The following is a 16525-nucleotide window of genomic DNA, read 5'->3' on the forward strand; positions in this document are numbered from 1 at the left end:
ATTAATGATTTTGATAAAAAAATTATAGTGATTATATATATAATTTTAATAGAAAATATAAGTTATAATTATTAATTTTTGTACACGTAAATTCGTAATTATAAATACATAGTGGCTAATTTTGGTGACTGATTTTGATGTGCAAATAATACTTTTAATAATTTAAACATTGTAATTAAATATAATTGCATAAATTTTTCTCTAAAAACAATCAAGTCAAACCAACTAATTTAGATACAAGCAAATAGATTTTGTAAAATGAGATTAAATGCAACGATACACATTAACTAAAAAGTAATTACACTTTATTTTTTGTTCATTAAACCAATTGAATGAGAAATATAAACAATAACAAATATTAAAGGTAGAAAATCCCTCTAATGTGAAGAGGGAGAACAGAATACCTTCCAAACTTTGGATTAAGCTTTTCTAAAGTAGAAAAAATTGGTAAAGTATAGTGAGAATCTAATCACTTTTAAATTAATATAATAAAACTTATTTATAAAAATTTACAAATTCAAAAATTTAATTATGTAATTAATTTTTTACTTTATTATTCTATACTTCTCATTTTAAAGGATTATTTTTTTCCAAATCTTAGAATGCACAGCAGACAGAACCATATGTATTATCAACATTTATATATACCTGCTTTGGTTCTGAAGCATATTCAAGAAAATAGTCCTTCCAAATGCTGGGGTGAAAATTCGCCGTATGGCGAGCATGCTCATGCAATTCAAAGTTTGCATTATTATGATTGAAGCAACTAAGTGTTGAAGCTGCTACACCATACATCTTTCCTTTGTTTTAAGGAATTATTCATCCCTTAACTCCTATATATAGAGATTGAAAAGTCTTATTTTTCAAAATTCTAAGTATTTAAATGTTAATTGTAACGCCACATCATCATCGTGAATTATTAAAGGCACTTCAATTGTTCCATATCCATAACATACATAATAGGAAAGCCACCAAAAAAATTGTTCCATATATCCATCATGTTTTCCATGTTGGTCTTACGTGGACCTCTTATTTTTGGGTCCATAATTCATAAACTGTACCGTACCATCTCACATATAAAATTGCTAATGAGTGAGATCGATCCAGTAATTAAAACCACATAACAAACCTTCACTTTCAGTGATGCTGGAATAATTGTTGGAGATAAAGCTTTGTAGCCTTACGTTATTTTATTCTTGTTTCGCTCTTTGTGTTGTAGTTGTTTTGGTACTATTTTGTCTTTTGGTTTTAAGTTGATTCTAGGGATGTCAATGGGGCAGGGCGGGGGCGGGGGATGCCTCCCTGCTCCCCATCCCCGCCCTCAGATTTGCTCTCCATTCCCGCCCCATTTCCCGCCGTGGGGGAATATTGCTCCCCATCCCCATTTCCCACGGGGCGCCATTTTCCGCGGAAATTCCCCATCTACATAATAATTTTAACTAATTATTAATTTCCATATGAATAGAGTTACAAGTATCTATCTTATACAAAAACTGCAAGATTTTATACAAAAAGTCTAAATGACACGATGGTGACTTCTTTCGAAATAACGCAATGGGGGGACGCAACGATGAGCCAAAGGAAAAAGCAGTGGACGAGGTGGAAGACGCGGGAACAGAGAGGAGAATGGACACGACGGCAGAGTTACGAAAAGGAACGCCGCAAATAGAAATTACGATGCGGTAAGGGTGATGGCACGGTGAGGTGTGACGATGCGGTGAGAAGGGTGACAAAGGGGTGGCTGCAGAGAGGTTGGATGGAGTATGGACAGCCTTAGGGATCTCTGAATTGAAGAGGGGTTATGCAAACAAAGATTAGGAATTTTGGGTTTCTATATATATATATATATATGTGTGTGTGTGTGTGAAAAATGACTAAAAAATATATATATGAGAAATAAACTATTAAGAATAATTCAAGGAATTCATAAATTTCGGGGAATAGCGGGGACGAGGCGGAGATCTCCGCTCAGGTCCCCGCGCCTGCTTCGGAGGAATTTTGTCCCCCATCCCCATCCCCGCAGAAAAAATTCCCCACAATCGGATCCCCATTCGAGGCAATCCCCGCAGGGATCTCCGCGTCTCGGAAAATTTTGCCATCCCTAGCTGATTCCTAATGGTAATGGCATAGGGAATCGAATTTTGAACCATCTAAAATTTCAAAAATCTGTGTGCTTCTTCCTTTTTTAGTTCGAGCTACTTACCAACAATAAGCCTTCACTTTCAGTAGTGAAAACATAATCTAATCATTTTCAAGTGATGTTGTTTGAATATTATAAAATAAATAATATTCATTTAAGATCAATAATAAATTTAAAAAAAAATTAAAAAGGCTTTTTTCAAATAAAAAATTAGAATTTGTTTGTTACCTGGGTTCTCGGGTTATCGGTAGGTGGTGACTAGGAGAGAGAGAGAGAGGGAGGTCCCGAGCGGGCGTGGAGCGCGTGCGGGCAACGTCGGAAGGAGTGGGGGGTGGCCACCTGCAAGGACACTCCAACGATCAAGTCAGAGTCCGTACTAGGGGTGGCAGAATTAGGTAAGGGTATGACGTACCTTGGGGGGAGAGCTGTCATCTCCCCTTATATACCGTGCTGGGTGGGCCTGGTGGTGGCCTAGCCCATTAGTTGAGGTGTCGAGCTGTCTCCTTCCACGTGTGCGCGTCGTCCGTACTTAAGGTCGGGACTCCGGGTACCGACCATGGGATTCCGACCCGAATGGTGGCAGGCTCAGCGTGGTTAGTTAGATCCCCGGGTCGGGCGTGGCCAACCGATTCGTAGGGATCTGTTATGGTTTTTGGGCCTGGGTGGGGCAGTGCCCCGACCCGACGACTTCTTGGCCTGGGCTAACAGCCCGTAACAGTGCCCCCAACGCGCCAGCCTTGAGGTCTGGGCCTCATGGCTGGGCGTGTTTGTCTTACTGAGGCGGCGGGTCTTCTTCTTTTTCGGTGGCTCATTGGTGTCGTTTTGCTTTCCTTGCGTTTAGTCGCTTCGATTTTCGTGTTGCTTTCTTGGTTTTGGCGCCGGGCATTAAATGTCCATCACTTCATTGATTTGAGATTTTGGGCGAAATGGCAAATATGCCTCTGTCTTTTGGCGCTCTTCCTCGGCGGTTACGCTCTCCTCCCTTTATTTTCATTTCGTAACCCCCTCTTTTTTACTTTTTCCTTTTCTTCTTCCTTACTTTCTTACGTTGTTGCTGCTCCTGCTTTTACTGCTGCTGGTGCTTCAAGCGTTCTTGCTCCCTTGTCCGTTCCTTATAAATTTTGTTTCTCCTGGTAAGCTTTCATGGCTTTCCTCTTATTTTGGTTGTTATTTTTTATCTTTCGTGTATTTGCTTTGCGTGTGCTTAGGTCTTTTTGTTTTTTGCTTTTAGAGGGGGTACCACTGGGTTTTATGTTTCTGGGTTTTTCCTGCGTTTTTGCTCATGTTTCTAGGCTAGTACAGGGAGGTTAGGGGGAGATTCGTATTTTTCTTTTTGCTTTCCTTGTTTTGAGGGTTCTCGACTTCTCGTGTTGACTAAGTGGTGCCCCCGCTGTAGGTATGGCCGAGCGTCTTGCTTCCTCGAGTCAGGCTCAGCGCCCTTTGGCTGACTTTGTCGACCACTACGCTTGGGTCTCCTCCGACGTGAAGGATACTCCTTCTAAGATGACCAAGGAGGGGCTCCAGAAGTTACGACAATCCGGGATCTTATGCGGAGGGGGTCCCGAGGAGGCGCTTTATCAGGTTTATGTCCCTGCTGGTCGGGAGCGTGTCTGCCAAAAGAACTTGGCTTCTCCTACGGTTGTTGATTGGCTGTGGGTTTACGAGCCTATGTTCACGACTTTGGGGCTTCGTCTACCCTTTTCTTCTTTTGTTATGAGCTTATTGAGTCGTTGCGACGTTGCGCCGTCGCAGCTTCATCCGAATAGTTGGGCCTCCATCCGTTGCTTTGAGATGGTCTGCGAGTACCTCGAGCTACCGCTCTCAGTGAATGTCTTTCTCTATCTCTTCCTTCTTACGAACCCTTCTGGTCAGGGGATGGCTAAGAAGGGTTATATGTCTTTTAGGGCCCAACAGGGGCGCAGAATTTTTGGCCTCTTTGAGGATTCTTTTCATGATTTTAAGTCTACTTTTTTTAAGGTTAGACCGACTGATGGTCATCAGCCTTTTTGGCTCACGGCTGAGGGGGCTCGGCGGATCCCGACGTACTGGAGTTTTGGTGCGGGGTCTGATTATCTTATAAAGGTGTCTTATGACTGGCTGAGCTCGGAAGATCGCAACATCGCTGATATTCTGTTGGCCATTTTTGGCGAAAAGAACCTTAATCCTTGTGTGTTGATGGGGGACCGAGAGGCCGGTCGAATGTATGTTGGTGGGTTACCTTCCCTTTGAGCTTTTCATGTTTTCTTTTTCTATTGTTGATACCTTTCTCTTTCCTTTTGCTCGCAATTTCTATGGCTAGCGGGAAGAGGACTTTGGCTGACTTGATGAGCCTCATCAAGGGGAATGAAGAGGGTGAGGGTGATCCTCCGCCGACTCCCTCGGTGAGCCCGAAGCAAAGGGAAGCTGGGGAGGCTAGTGGTTGGGTGGATGGGGCTGACCCGGTTTATCGGGAAAGCGCTGTTTCTGCCGAGAAAGTTAAGAGGTCTGCTAGCATGGAGACGAAAATTTTTGAGGAAGATTTTGGTGATGATGAACTGAGGGTTGTGGGTAATCCTAAGAAGAGGAAGCGGGATACCGGCAAGGCCCTCTCGGTTATGGAGAAAAATTTTGATGTTGGGGGCTTTATCGAGTCCCAGCTGCTCCCTGGCACCGAGGATTTTTTTCACGAGGCCGATCTCTCTGGGCAGGCCAGGTGGATTTATCGCAGTCTTCTTCGTGCTGCTGCCATTGCCAAGAAAGTGGAGTCTGTTTTGGCCAACTATCATGCCATGGAGGTGAAGCTTCGGAACTCCCAGAAAGATTTGACGGACTCACGATCTCGGGAGGAGTCTCTGAAGGCGAAGTTGTCCGATCATGAGAAGAAGGCTGAAGAGGACACCAAAGAGATTAATAGGTTGTTGGATCGGGATATGACTTTAATGAAGGACCTGAATACCTCCCGAGGTGAGACTGTGGCCATGAAGAAAAGGGTTGAGGAGTTGGAGGAGAAGCTGAAGTTGGCGGAGAGCTCAGCGGAGGCGGTTTCTCGAGAGATGTCTACTCTGAAGAAAAGGAACAAAGATCTTGCAAAGGGAGCTCGCGATGCCGTTAAGATGACTGAGGAAGGGATAAAGCTTCAGGTGGCTGTGTTGGCTCCCGATCTTGACCTCTCTCAAGTTGGCGCGATGAAGACTGTGGAGGGTGGGAAGATTGTTGATATTCTTTGAGCATTTGGAAATTTCCCGACTTTCTCTTGCTTTCCTTTTGTAATTTGTTTTTTGGGGCTTACTAGTAGGCGCCCTTTGGTTGTATTTGAACACTTCTTTTTGCTTTTGCTTAAGCGTTATTTTGGTTATTGTTGGTTTTTATTCGGGCCGTCGTGGCCTTGCTTTTATTTTTCGCTTGCTCGGGCCGCCGCAGCCTTTTGTTTAACCGTTTATCATGGTGCTTACTACTTGAGTCGATTTGTTTTCGCTTGGTCCCTTATGGTTCCCGGGGTGATCAGTCCCGAGTTACTGTTAGGTCGACCGTTTGCCTTTTTCGCCGTGCTTTTTATTTGAGACTTGCAGAGAGAAAACTTGCAAAAAGTAAAGCTTACTATTTCGTTAAACAAGGAAATAATGTAACGCGTAAGTAAATGAAGGGTAAAAGATAATGATTTGTATAAGACATAAAAGGAGGACGTGGGGGTGGAACCCAGAGGGGGGTTGGGGTCGCGTGATCGCCCCTTCTTATGAGTAGAATCTCTTCTTACGAGTAGAACCTCCTGAGGTTCGCCATGTTCCATGTTCTCGGTACCTCGTTCCCATCCAGTTTTTCTAGCTTGTAGCCCCCTTTGCCAAGGACTTCTTTTACTCTGTAGGGTCCTTCCTAGTTTGCGGCTAGCTTGCCTTCTCCCGGTGTTGGTGGTCCTATGTCGTTACATCGTAGAACCAAGTCGCCTTCTCCCAAGCTCCTTTTCAATACTTTGCCATTGTATTTGAGGGCTACTCTCTGCTTTATTGCTGCTTCCGCTAGGTGTGCCATTTGCCTTGTCTCGTCGGCTAGGTCTTTCTCGATTGCCTCGCTTCCTCCTCCGAGGAGTATCCTCGGGCTTAGCTCCCCGACTTCGACTGGGATGACTGTGTCGACCCCGTATGTGAGTCGGAAGGGGATTTTGCCGGTGGATGATTGAGGGGTGGTCCTATATGACCACAGTACTGAGGCTAGCTCGTCTGCCCATGAGCCTTTCTTCCCTTCGAGTCGCTTTTTTAGCCCCTTTAGGATGACTTTGTTGGCTGCTTTGACCTGGCCGTTGGTTTGGGGGTGTTCGACTGAGGAGAACTTCTGTTTGATCCTTAGTCCCTCTAGAAACCCTTTGAACTTTTTATCAGTGAATTGTGTCCCGTTGTCCGATATGACGGCTTCCGGGATCCCGAACCTTGTGATCACCTGTTTCCACATGAACTTTTGGCAATTTGCTGCGGATATGCTGGCTAGTGGCTCTGCTTATACCCATTTGGTGTAATAATCTATGACCACTATCAGGTACTTCACTTACCCGGGTCCTGGTGGGAATGGTCCCAGGAGGTCGACCCCCCATTGGGTGAAAGGTCAGGGAGCCATCATTAGACTGAGCTCTTCGGGAGGTGCTTTGTGGAAGTTGGCGTTCTCTTGGCACTTTTTACATTTTCTCACAAACTCCTAGGCATCTGACATCATTGTGGGCCAGTAGTATCCTGCCCTGATGATTTTTCTTGCTAAAGATCTTCCCCCGATGTGGTGACCACAACATCCTTCGTGTACCTCCCTTAGGACGTAGTCCGTCTGGTCGGGGCGTAAGCACTTAAGTAGGGGCTGTTGGAGCCCTCGCTTGTATAGTTGTCCTTGTATGATTGTGTACTTGGGAGCTTCCCTTTTAACAGATTCCGCTTCCTTTTGGTCGGGGGTGTTTCTCCATGCTCCAGATATCGGGAGATGGGGTCTATCCATGAGAGCGGGTTTGGTGCTTGAGTCGTGCATATGACAATTGCAGGTTCCGTTACTAGCCCTTGGATCAAAGATCTGTTCCCCGCGCCGGGTTTGGTGCTTGCGAGCTTGGAGAGGAGGTCAGCTCGGGCATTCCTTTCTCTGGGAACGTGTTGGACTGTGACTTCTTTGAAGCTTTTGCATAGCTTTCTTACCTTTTCCAAGTATTTTTGTAGCAGTGTGTCCCTCGCTTGGTAGCTGCCATTCACTTGGGAGGTGACGATTTGGGAGTCGCTGCTAACTTCTACCCTTGATGCTCTGACTTCTTTGGCTAGCATTAGTCCCCCTATCAAGGCTTCATACTCGACTTGGTTGTTTGAGACTGGGAATTCGAACTTGATAGATTGTTCGTAGGCTAATCTTGCCGAGTTTTCGAGGATGATTCTGGCCCCTCCGAACGTTTGGTTGGATGCTCCGTCAACGTGGAAGTCTGCCATGGCTTGGGCTTTGATTGCTTGCCTAGGTTCGTACTGTAAATCGTATTGGGATAGCTCCACTGCCCATGCCATCATTTTTCTCACCAGGTCGGGTTTTTGGAGGACTTGTTGGATGGCTTGATCGGTTCTCAAGACGATTGTGTGCCCTTGGAAGTATTGTTTTAGTCTTCTTGACGAAACTAATAGGGCGTAGGCTAGCTTTTTCAACTTGGTGTACCTCGTCTCTGCCCCTTGAAGTGTTTTTCTGATGAAGATATTGGGTGCTGGGTCTTGTCCTCCTCTCTGACTAGGACCGTTGCCATTGCTTGCATGGTCACAGCCAAGTACAAGTATAGGGGCTCTCCTTCTCTGGGCTTGCTAAGTATGGGAGGTTCCGAGAGTATCCTCTTAAAATGGTTGAATGCCTCTTCACATTCCTGGGTCCATTCAAAGGTGATTCCTTTCTTCATTAGGTTGAAGAATGGGGTGGCCCTTTCAGTCGAGGCTCCGAGAAACCGAGATAGGGCTGTGAGCTTCCCGGTGAGCCATTGTACATCTTTGATGCACCCAGGGCTTGTCATTCTGAGAACGGCTTCGCACTTGTCTGGGTTGGCTTCTACCCCCTCTCTGGGTTATCATGAATCCTAAAAATTTTCCTGCTTCCATGGCGAATGCGCATTTGAATGGATTGAGTCGCATTTTGAATTTCCTTAATGCTCCGAAGACAGCCTGGAGGTCATTTATCAAATTGCTCAGCTCTGCTGTTTTTACCAGGATGTCCTCAACATATACCTCTACCGTCTTGCCGATGAGGTCGGGGAAGACTCTGCTCATCGGCCTTTGGTAGGTGGCCCCTGCGTTCTTTAGTCCGAAGGACATTACCTTGTAGCAGTAAGTGCCCCCTGGTGTAATAAAGGCTGTCTTGTCTTTGTCAGGTCGGTGCATCGGGATTTGATTGTAGCCGGAATAGGCATCCATGAAGCTGAGGAAACGATATCCCGCTGCCGAGTCCACTAGGGCATCAATGTTGGGAAGGGGAATGAGTCTTTTGGACATGCTTTGTTCAGGTCGGAGTAGTCTACGCACATCCTCCATTTTCCACTGGCTTTCTTGACTAAGACAACATTGGATAGCCATGTTGAGTACTCGAGTTCCTTGATGAACCCTGCTTCTAGTAGTCATGCTGTTTACTTAGCGACTTCCTATGCTCTTTCTTGTGACATCTTTCTTCGCCGCTGGGCTATTGGTTTGGCTTCGGGCTTTATGGCTAGCCGGTGAGACATGACTTCGGGATCTAACCCTGGCATGTCTGATGGGGTCCATGCGAAGAGGTCGCTGTTTGCCCTTACGACTTATATGAGGGGGCCCTTGAGTTCATGGGGTAGGTTTCTGTTAATGAAGGTAAATTGATCTGCCGATTTCCCTATCTGGAATTTCTCCATGTCCCCTTCTAGTTCGGGTCTTGGTTTGTCTCCATCCTGACGTCTAGATCTGCTAGGAACACGCCAGCTGCTTTATTGGATTCTTTCCTTAAGGAGAGACTGGCGCTGTCGCAGGCGACTGCCGTTTCTAGGTCTCCCCTTATGGAGCCAATCGTTCCCTTGTCCGTTATGAACTTCATTGTTAGGAACTTGGTGTATATTACAGCTGAGAATTTATTGATAGTTTTTCTTCCTAGGATGATGTTATAGGCGGTGGAGTCTCTAAGGACTACGAAGTCTGCCATAACCGACTTTCTGGCGTCGCCAGTTCCTAGGCTGATTGGGAGAGAGATCATCCCGTCGGGTTTGATGTAGTTATCACCAAGTCCCATGACTCCGTGTTGGTGACTTTTGAGGTCGGATTCTCTGAGTCCCATGGCATCGAACACGTTCTTGAATAGGATGTTTGAGTCGGCTCCCGTGTCGACGAGGATGCGCCTAACTAGCCATGTTCCGACCATTGCTGTAACTACCATGAGGGGGGGTTTCGGGGAGGTCATCGAACCATTTGTCTTCTGGGCCGAATGATATCGTGGGGAGCCTCTTGCTGGTGGTGGGGCTGTCCGTCGAGATGGAGAGCACCCGGGAGTCCTTTCTTGTTGCCGACTTAGATTTAGGGGGACTATCTCGTCCGACTACAATGTTAACTACAAAAGCTGGGGGGTTACTGGCATCTCCTGGGGGTTCTTGTCTTGGCTTGACAGCCCGGTTTCGGTCTTCCTCGGAGCGTTCCCTTTCTCGCCTCCTCGGCTCCCTGATGAGTCGAGAGAATTCACTCAGTTTCCCCTCTCTGATGGCCTGTTCCAAGGCATCCTTGAGGTCGAAGCAGTCTTGTGTTTTCTGACCAAACCCCTTGTGGTAATCGCAGTAAAGGATTTTGTTACCTCCCGTTCTCTCCTTCAGGGGCCTAGGTCTGGATAGAATTCCTTTGTCTGCGATTTGCTGATAGACTTACACTATAGGCGCCGTAAGTGGCGTGTAGTTCGTGAACCTTCCTACCCGTGGTTGCTTGGGTAACTTGTTTAGGGTGCCGTCTCTTGGAACTTCTTTGTACCTTTCGGTCTGATGCGCCTGCCGAGCTGGCGGGGTTGGCGTTTATTGGCTGCCACGACCTGGCTAACCTCTTCATCATTAATGTACTCTTTGGCTATGCTTTGGATTTCCTGCATGGTCCATACAGGCTTGGTTATTAGGTGTTTCCTAAAGTCTTCATTCAGCAGGCCATTTGTTAGGCATAGGCTAGCGACTGAGTCCATGAGGCCGTCGATTTCTAGACATTCGTCGTTAAATCTGTCCAGGAATTTTCTGGTCAGCTCACCGGGTTTTTGGGTAACCCCTAACAAGTTAATTAGGTGCTTTGCTTTGGCTATGCATGTCGTGAACCGTGCTAGGAACTTCTGGGATATGTCTGCGAAGGTCGTGATGGATCCTTGTGGGAGAGTGTTGAACCATCAGATCGCCGGGCCGGCCAGGGTTACAGAAAATACTCAGCACCTGACAGCGTCGCCTACTCCTTCCAGATTCATTCTTGCTTCAAAAGCTGTGAAATGTTCCTGGGGGTCCTTGGTCCCATCATATCTCATGTCCGTCGGCTTGTCGAAGTTTCTCGGGAACCGGACCTTGAGAATTAAGGGGTGAAAGAGGGTTGCTCCGATGATGACGGGATCTTCTTGTCTCCTGGCCTCTTCTTTCTGGGACTGCCAACGGCTTTTCGGCTTGCTTCGAGTGAGTCTGGAAGTTGCTTGTGTATGCGCCTCTTCGTGCCTTGTTAGGCTTCTACCTTGGCTATCGTGCGCACGGGAGGGGGAGCGGGTGTGGGCGTGGGACCGGCTAACACCGCCGTGTGAGTGGCTGGCGTTTCCCTGGGATTGGTCCCTCGTCGCCAATTCCCGCTCGAGGTTCTGTACCCTGTGCTTAAGCTCTTGCATGATCTTAGCGCTATCGGCCCCCGTTCCCCCGAATGGGCGCCTTTCGGGGGTCTGGGTGTACATTTGGTTGGGCTAAGCAGATGGTCTCGGGTGCTCGGCAGCGCGGGCTGTTGAGCTTGCTCTGCTTAAACGGGCTCCGCCTCCTTCGCGGAGCCCCTCTGAAGTGATGTGTCGCTCCATGTCTGCGTCGGGTTCCCACAGACGGCGCCAATGTTCGTTACCTGGGTTCTCGGGTTATCGGTAGGTGGTGACTAGGAGAGAGAGAGGGAGGTCCCGAGCAGGCGTGGAGCGCGTGCGGGCAATATTGGAGGGCGGACGGAGCGGGGGGATGGGGGGTGGCCACTTGCAAGGACACTCCAACGATCAAGTCAGAGTCCGTACTAGGGGTGGCAAAATTAGGTAAGGGTATGACGTACCTTGGGGGGAGAGCTGTCCTCTTCCCTTATATACCGTGCTGGGTGGGCCTGGTGGGGGCCTAGCCCATTAGTTGAGGTGTCGAGCTGTCTCCTTCCACATGTGCGGGTCGTCCGTACTTAAGGTCGGTATTCCGGGTATCGACCCTGGGGATTCCGACCCGAATGGTGGCAGGCTCAGCGTGGTTAGTTGGATCCCCGGGTCAGGCGTGGCCAACTGATTCATAGGGATATGTTATGGTTTTTGGGCCTGTGTGGGGCAGTGCCCCGACCCGACGACTTGTTGGGCTGGGATAACAGCCCGTAACAGAATTCAATAATTTGTTGTTAAACAAGTATAATAAATTGGATGTCTAAGAAAAAATAATACATATAAAGGGAGATGCAAAAGCAAAACAATTGACACAAAACTAAACACACTACAAGAAAATCAGTTTTTTCACTTTTTGTCACGTTTTTAAAGCGTGCCGAAAAGTGCAAAAAAGCATAGTGATAATTTTTTGCCATGATTTTGAGCTATTGGCACGCTTTTAAAAGGGTCACATCCACAAGTGTGCCGGTCGCTCAATCATCACCACGCTTTTGTCGATCTATAGACATGCTTTATTTTTGCCACGCTTTCATCTATTGCCACGCTTAAAAGCATAACCATATGTATAACCCTATAGCCACGCTTTAAAAACGTGTCGAAAAGTAGACATACAACTACGCTTTTGGAAGCATGGCCAATAGATTATTTTGGCTACGCTTCAAAAACGTATCGATAGGGGAAGATAAGGCTACACTTTTTATCGATAGGGTACGCTTGATAAGCGTGGGTTTTGATAACTACAAGAAGATATGGCTACTTTTAAAAAGCGTGCCAATAGCCAAAAATATAACTATAAGTTAGATTAAAATACTTATGGTTACACTTGTTTATGAATCTTCCTAATAAAACATTGCAAAATTGATATATAATTTTAAATCAACTAATCCAATATACATAAACTTTCATCACATTTGTCAACAAAACAATAAAATTTATTATTTGAAAAATACAACAGACACATCATCAAAGCCACGGTAAAAGGAAAATAAAAAATTGTGATTGGTTGAAGAATGAGAAAACTATTCTTGTGTGAAGACCAAAACAACTTTAGCTTACTACTGGAATGCAAGTAATGAACAACCTTATCTTTCTCTCGCTTTAAGCATTCCTCAGCCTAAAATGAATTACACAATATCAAATAGATTATTATTCAATAAAAACCACACACCAACATAATGAAACTAAAATTCTAACGTACAGTCATCAGCACAAAGACATAGTACCTTAAGCATATAATTAGGTCAAGAATCTTCTCGAACCCAATTTAAAGCCTTTCGAGAATAATAAGCATAAGTATCTTTCAGCATGGCTGCTTCAAAATCATTCCCATAGTCATTCATTTGACCCATTTCAATTTCAATAAATATATCTGATACATTTTTTAATAGATGAATCAAGATCGCATAGCAAAATGATTAGGGTTGATATCATGTTTGGAGCTTCATCATCCAAATATAACTTGCTATTTTTTAATAAATATCCTATAAGATATGCAAATGATCTTCTGACAGCAGCCTAGAAAAGAATATTGTCAACAACAAAAAATAGTCTAGAGAAAAAGCCATTCTATCAGCAATTAAAAGAAAAAAATCTAAATGTCATTAACACCTTTCACAAGTTCTTATATGAGTGACTTCATACCTTTCTCATCAATGACCAAAACTACTACTTCAACTATCTCTTTAACTGAAGCTTGAACCTCCTAAAATATAAAATAAATAAAATCAAATTATGCATTAAATCAGTTGAAATACATCTACAATCAACAGAAACACTCATACTTCTTGAAAAAGAGTATGTAAAGATAGAATGTCTTATTAAAAATTTTAAAATATGCAAATTTGGTCTACCTTATCTTCATCACCCATTGTTGATAACAAAGAAGGAAGCATAGTACCAAGATGAAAGTTAAGGCCAGGACTAGCAACCTTTGCTAAAGCCCCTAATGCATGTGCATGGAAGGCACTGTACAGATATAAAAATGTTTTCATTAGAGACTAGAAATATACTAATGCACCTAGAACCATTATACAAAAACAAAAAGACACTTATGACCATCAATTTGTGCTCCAATATGATCAAGCTCCTGCATGCGTTGAAAAAGATAAAAAGAATAGTACTTGTATTATTTAACATGTCTATCAAAATAATAACAATTGATTATTTTAGGATAGACTAGTTAATGAGCTGTGAATTAAACTATACTTATTAATAATAGCTACCCCAGCAAAGATATTGATGAAGGGATGCCTTAGTATAAGAAATGACCAATTATATTATCATGTATTGGTATCAATATAAGACATTATTTTGATAATAATCTCGATACACTAATAGAAAAACATTAACAATAATTGAAGAATAACATAAATAATATAGGCATAAATAAAATGATTTTTTTCAATAAATATAATATAAGAATAGACAAAATGTCTGAGAGTCTCAATTTTTATTTATATATGTACTTTTGTTGTGTGTCTACTCTCTCACCTTTTAATAACTGTGAGGAATGGTACCCCTCTCCAGTAGATATAATAGGTGTACATATGTTTTTCCTTCTTGNTAATTTTAGTGACTGATTTTTTATATGTAAATAATACTTTTAATAATTTAAACATTGTAATTAAATATAATTGCATAAATTTTTCTCTAAAAACAATCAAATCAAACCAACTTATTTAGATACAAGCAAATAGATTTTGTAAAATGAGATTAAATGCAACGATACACATTAACTAAAAAGTAATTACACTCTATTTTTTGTTCATTAAACTAATTGAGTGAGAAATATAAACAATAATAACAAATATTAAAGGTAGAAAATCCCTCTAATGTGAAGAGGGAGAACACAATACCTTCCAAACTTTGGATTAAGTTTTTCTAAAGGTTCTGAAGCATATTCAAGAAAATAGTCCTTCCAAATGCTGGGGTGAAAATTCGCCGTATGGCGAGCATGCTCATGCAATTCAAAGTTTGCATTATTATGATTGAAGCAACTAAGTGTTGAAGCTGCTACACCATACATCTTTCCTTTGTTTTAAGGAATTATTCATCCCTTAACTCCTATATATAGAGACTGAAAAGTCTTATTTTTCAAAATTCTAAGTATTTAAATGTTAATTATAACGCCACATCATCATCGTGAATTATTAAAGACTGTGACGGATCCAGAAAATTTTGTCTGTGGGGACAAAATATATATAATATAATAATAATTTGTATAATTGTACTATAATATTTTGTCTTTGGTCGTTGTCCTGGATCTGCTATAAGACTCTCTACTTCGAATTCTAAAAACCTCCTTTTATTAGAAGAGGCCGACGAATTGTTTTGGGATCCAACCTCCAACGATAAAGTTCTTTTGAAATATTTCTCCATTACTAATAGGATAAAATTATAAACATAAGTTAATTGACTAATATAAATAATTCACAATTCTACACAAATTAAAAAATACAGTATAAAATTATATATACAAAATTGATAATCATGTGTCATTCAAATTGATTTCTAAATTCCAATAACAATATCTAATGAACTAAACTGCACTAAGAGGAACCAACCAGTGCCTCTGTTTTCTTTTACAACCAAACTCTATCTATCTGAGAAAAAACGCAACAATTCAACAATTAAACAAATGCAGAGTCAAAGAACCATGAACAAGGACAAAACATGGAGTCTTAGAAAGTTCATATATTGCATAATCATCATCACTATTGAATAAGGATTATTAACTTTTTTCTGGTCACAACAACAGATCCATGAAAAGCAAAGAAAATGCATATCATTACATATATATAGTAACAAAATTGATTTCTAAATTCCAACAGCAACAACTAATGAACTAAATTCCAACAGCAACAAAATTGATTTCTAAATTCCAACAACAACAATTACATAGACAGAATCACAGAACTAAACTGCAGAATCTAAGAGGCAATTAATAAAAAATAATTAACAATTATCATTCATGAATCATGAATGTCTGTATGACTGTACCAAAAGGGCAAGCGGCAAGAGTGAACTGCAGAATCTTAAACTCCACGAGGCAGAACCCAGCAGCAGAATCAGCGGCACCCAGGAGCCAGGACCCAGCGGCAGAACCAGCGGCACCCAGCAGTAGAACCAGCGGCACCCAGGACCAGGAGCCAGGACCCAACGGCAGAACCGCAGAACCAGCGGCAGAACAAGTAGCACCCCGCAGTCCTACACCCTGAATTGCTGAAGAGTGAAGACAGAACCAAATGCCGAAGCCTGAAGGAACGGGAAGACAGAACTAGACGAGGATTAAACCTGTGAAGAAGAAGAAGAAGACAAAACCAGACGCCGAAGGAACGCTGAGGCAGAACCAGATGCAGGCATGAGGGCTGAGACCTGAGGCCTGAGGCGATGCAAGGAGAAATCGACGGAGACTGAAAGCGTTAGTGGCAGAGTGGGCGAGTGGCGGCAGACGACGATAACTCTGGAGGGCTGGACTGCTGCCTGCTAGAATCTGGAACTCTGGAAGCATTAGGGTTGGAGACTTGGAGGCGGGAGCAGAGAATTAGAGAAACAAAATTAAAAAAAGGGAAGAAGGAGAGGGAAAAAGGAGAAGGATTAGGGATTTAGAGGATGGGGTCAAAATTAATTGGATTGTGGGAGCAAATTGAATATTTCCTTAAGAATTACTCATTAATTTTTTTAATCTCACTGGGGCAACCCTGATTAAAGGCACTTCAATTATTGTTCCATATCCATAACATACATAATGGGAAAGTTACCAAAAAAATTGTTCTATATCCATAGGGCTGGAAGTGAGTCAAGCCAACTCATGAGCTAGTTCGAACTCGACTCGTTAATAGTTCGATAAGCTGAGCTCGTGAGCTAGTGAGTCAAGTTTGAGCTTGGAATTGAGTTCATAAATTAAATGAACCGAGCTTGAGATTGGATAAGCTCAGCTTATTAGCTCGTGAGCTGACTCGATTATATATATACACATATCCTATATGCATTTAATCTATATTTTTAATATTATATATATACATATGAAATAGTAATATATAATTTTATATATATATATATATATATGAT

The 16525-nt window shown here is 43.1% G+C and overlaps 2 protein-coding genes across 2 annotated transcripts in view; both read right to left on the reverse strand.

Annotated features, from left to right (window-relative positions):
• The window catches only part of LOC107641830 ((-)-germacrene D synthase), an 8504-nt gene extending 7694 nt beyond the window's left edge, over positions 1 to 810 (reverse strand). Inside the window, exon 1 of the mRNA XM_016345268.2 lies at positions 649 to 810. Coding sequence (XP_016200754.1) covers positions 649 to 795 — 147 coding nt within the window. The 5' untranslated portion in view covers positions 796 to 810. The remainder of the gene's footprint in view (positions 1 to 648) is intronic.
• Positions 14984 to 16117, reverse strand: LOC110262822. Its single transcript, XM_021103492.1, has 2 exons — positions 15749 to 16117; positions 14984 to 15668 (listed from the first exon to the last, which is right to left on the reverse strand). The coding sequence occupies exons 1-2, from the start codon at positions 15815 to 15817 to the stop codon at positions 15420 to 15422; spliced, it is 318 nt and encodes a 105-aa protein (XP_020959151.1). The 5' UTR covers positions 15818 to 16117; the 3' UTR covers positions 14984 to 15419.

The sequence above is a fragment of the Arachis ipaensis genome, chromosome B05 (assembly GCF_000816755.2).
Source record: "Arachis ipaensis cultivar K30076 chromosome B05, Araip1.1, whole genome shotgun sequence".
Taxonomy (NCBI): Eukaryota; Viridiplantae; Streptophyta; class Magnoliopsida; order Fabales; family Fabaceae; genus Arachis; species Arachis ipaensis.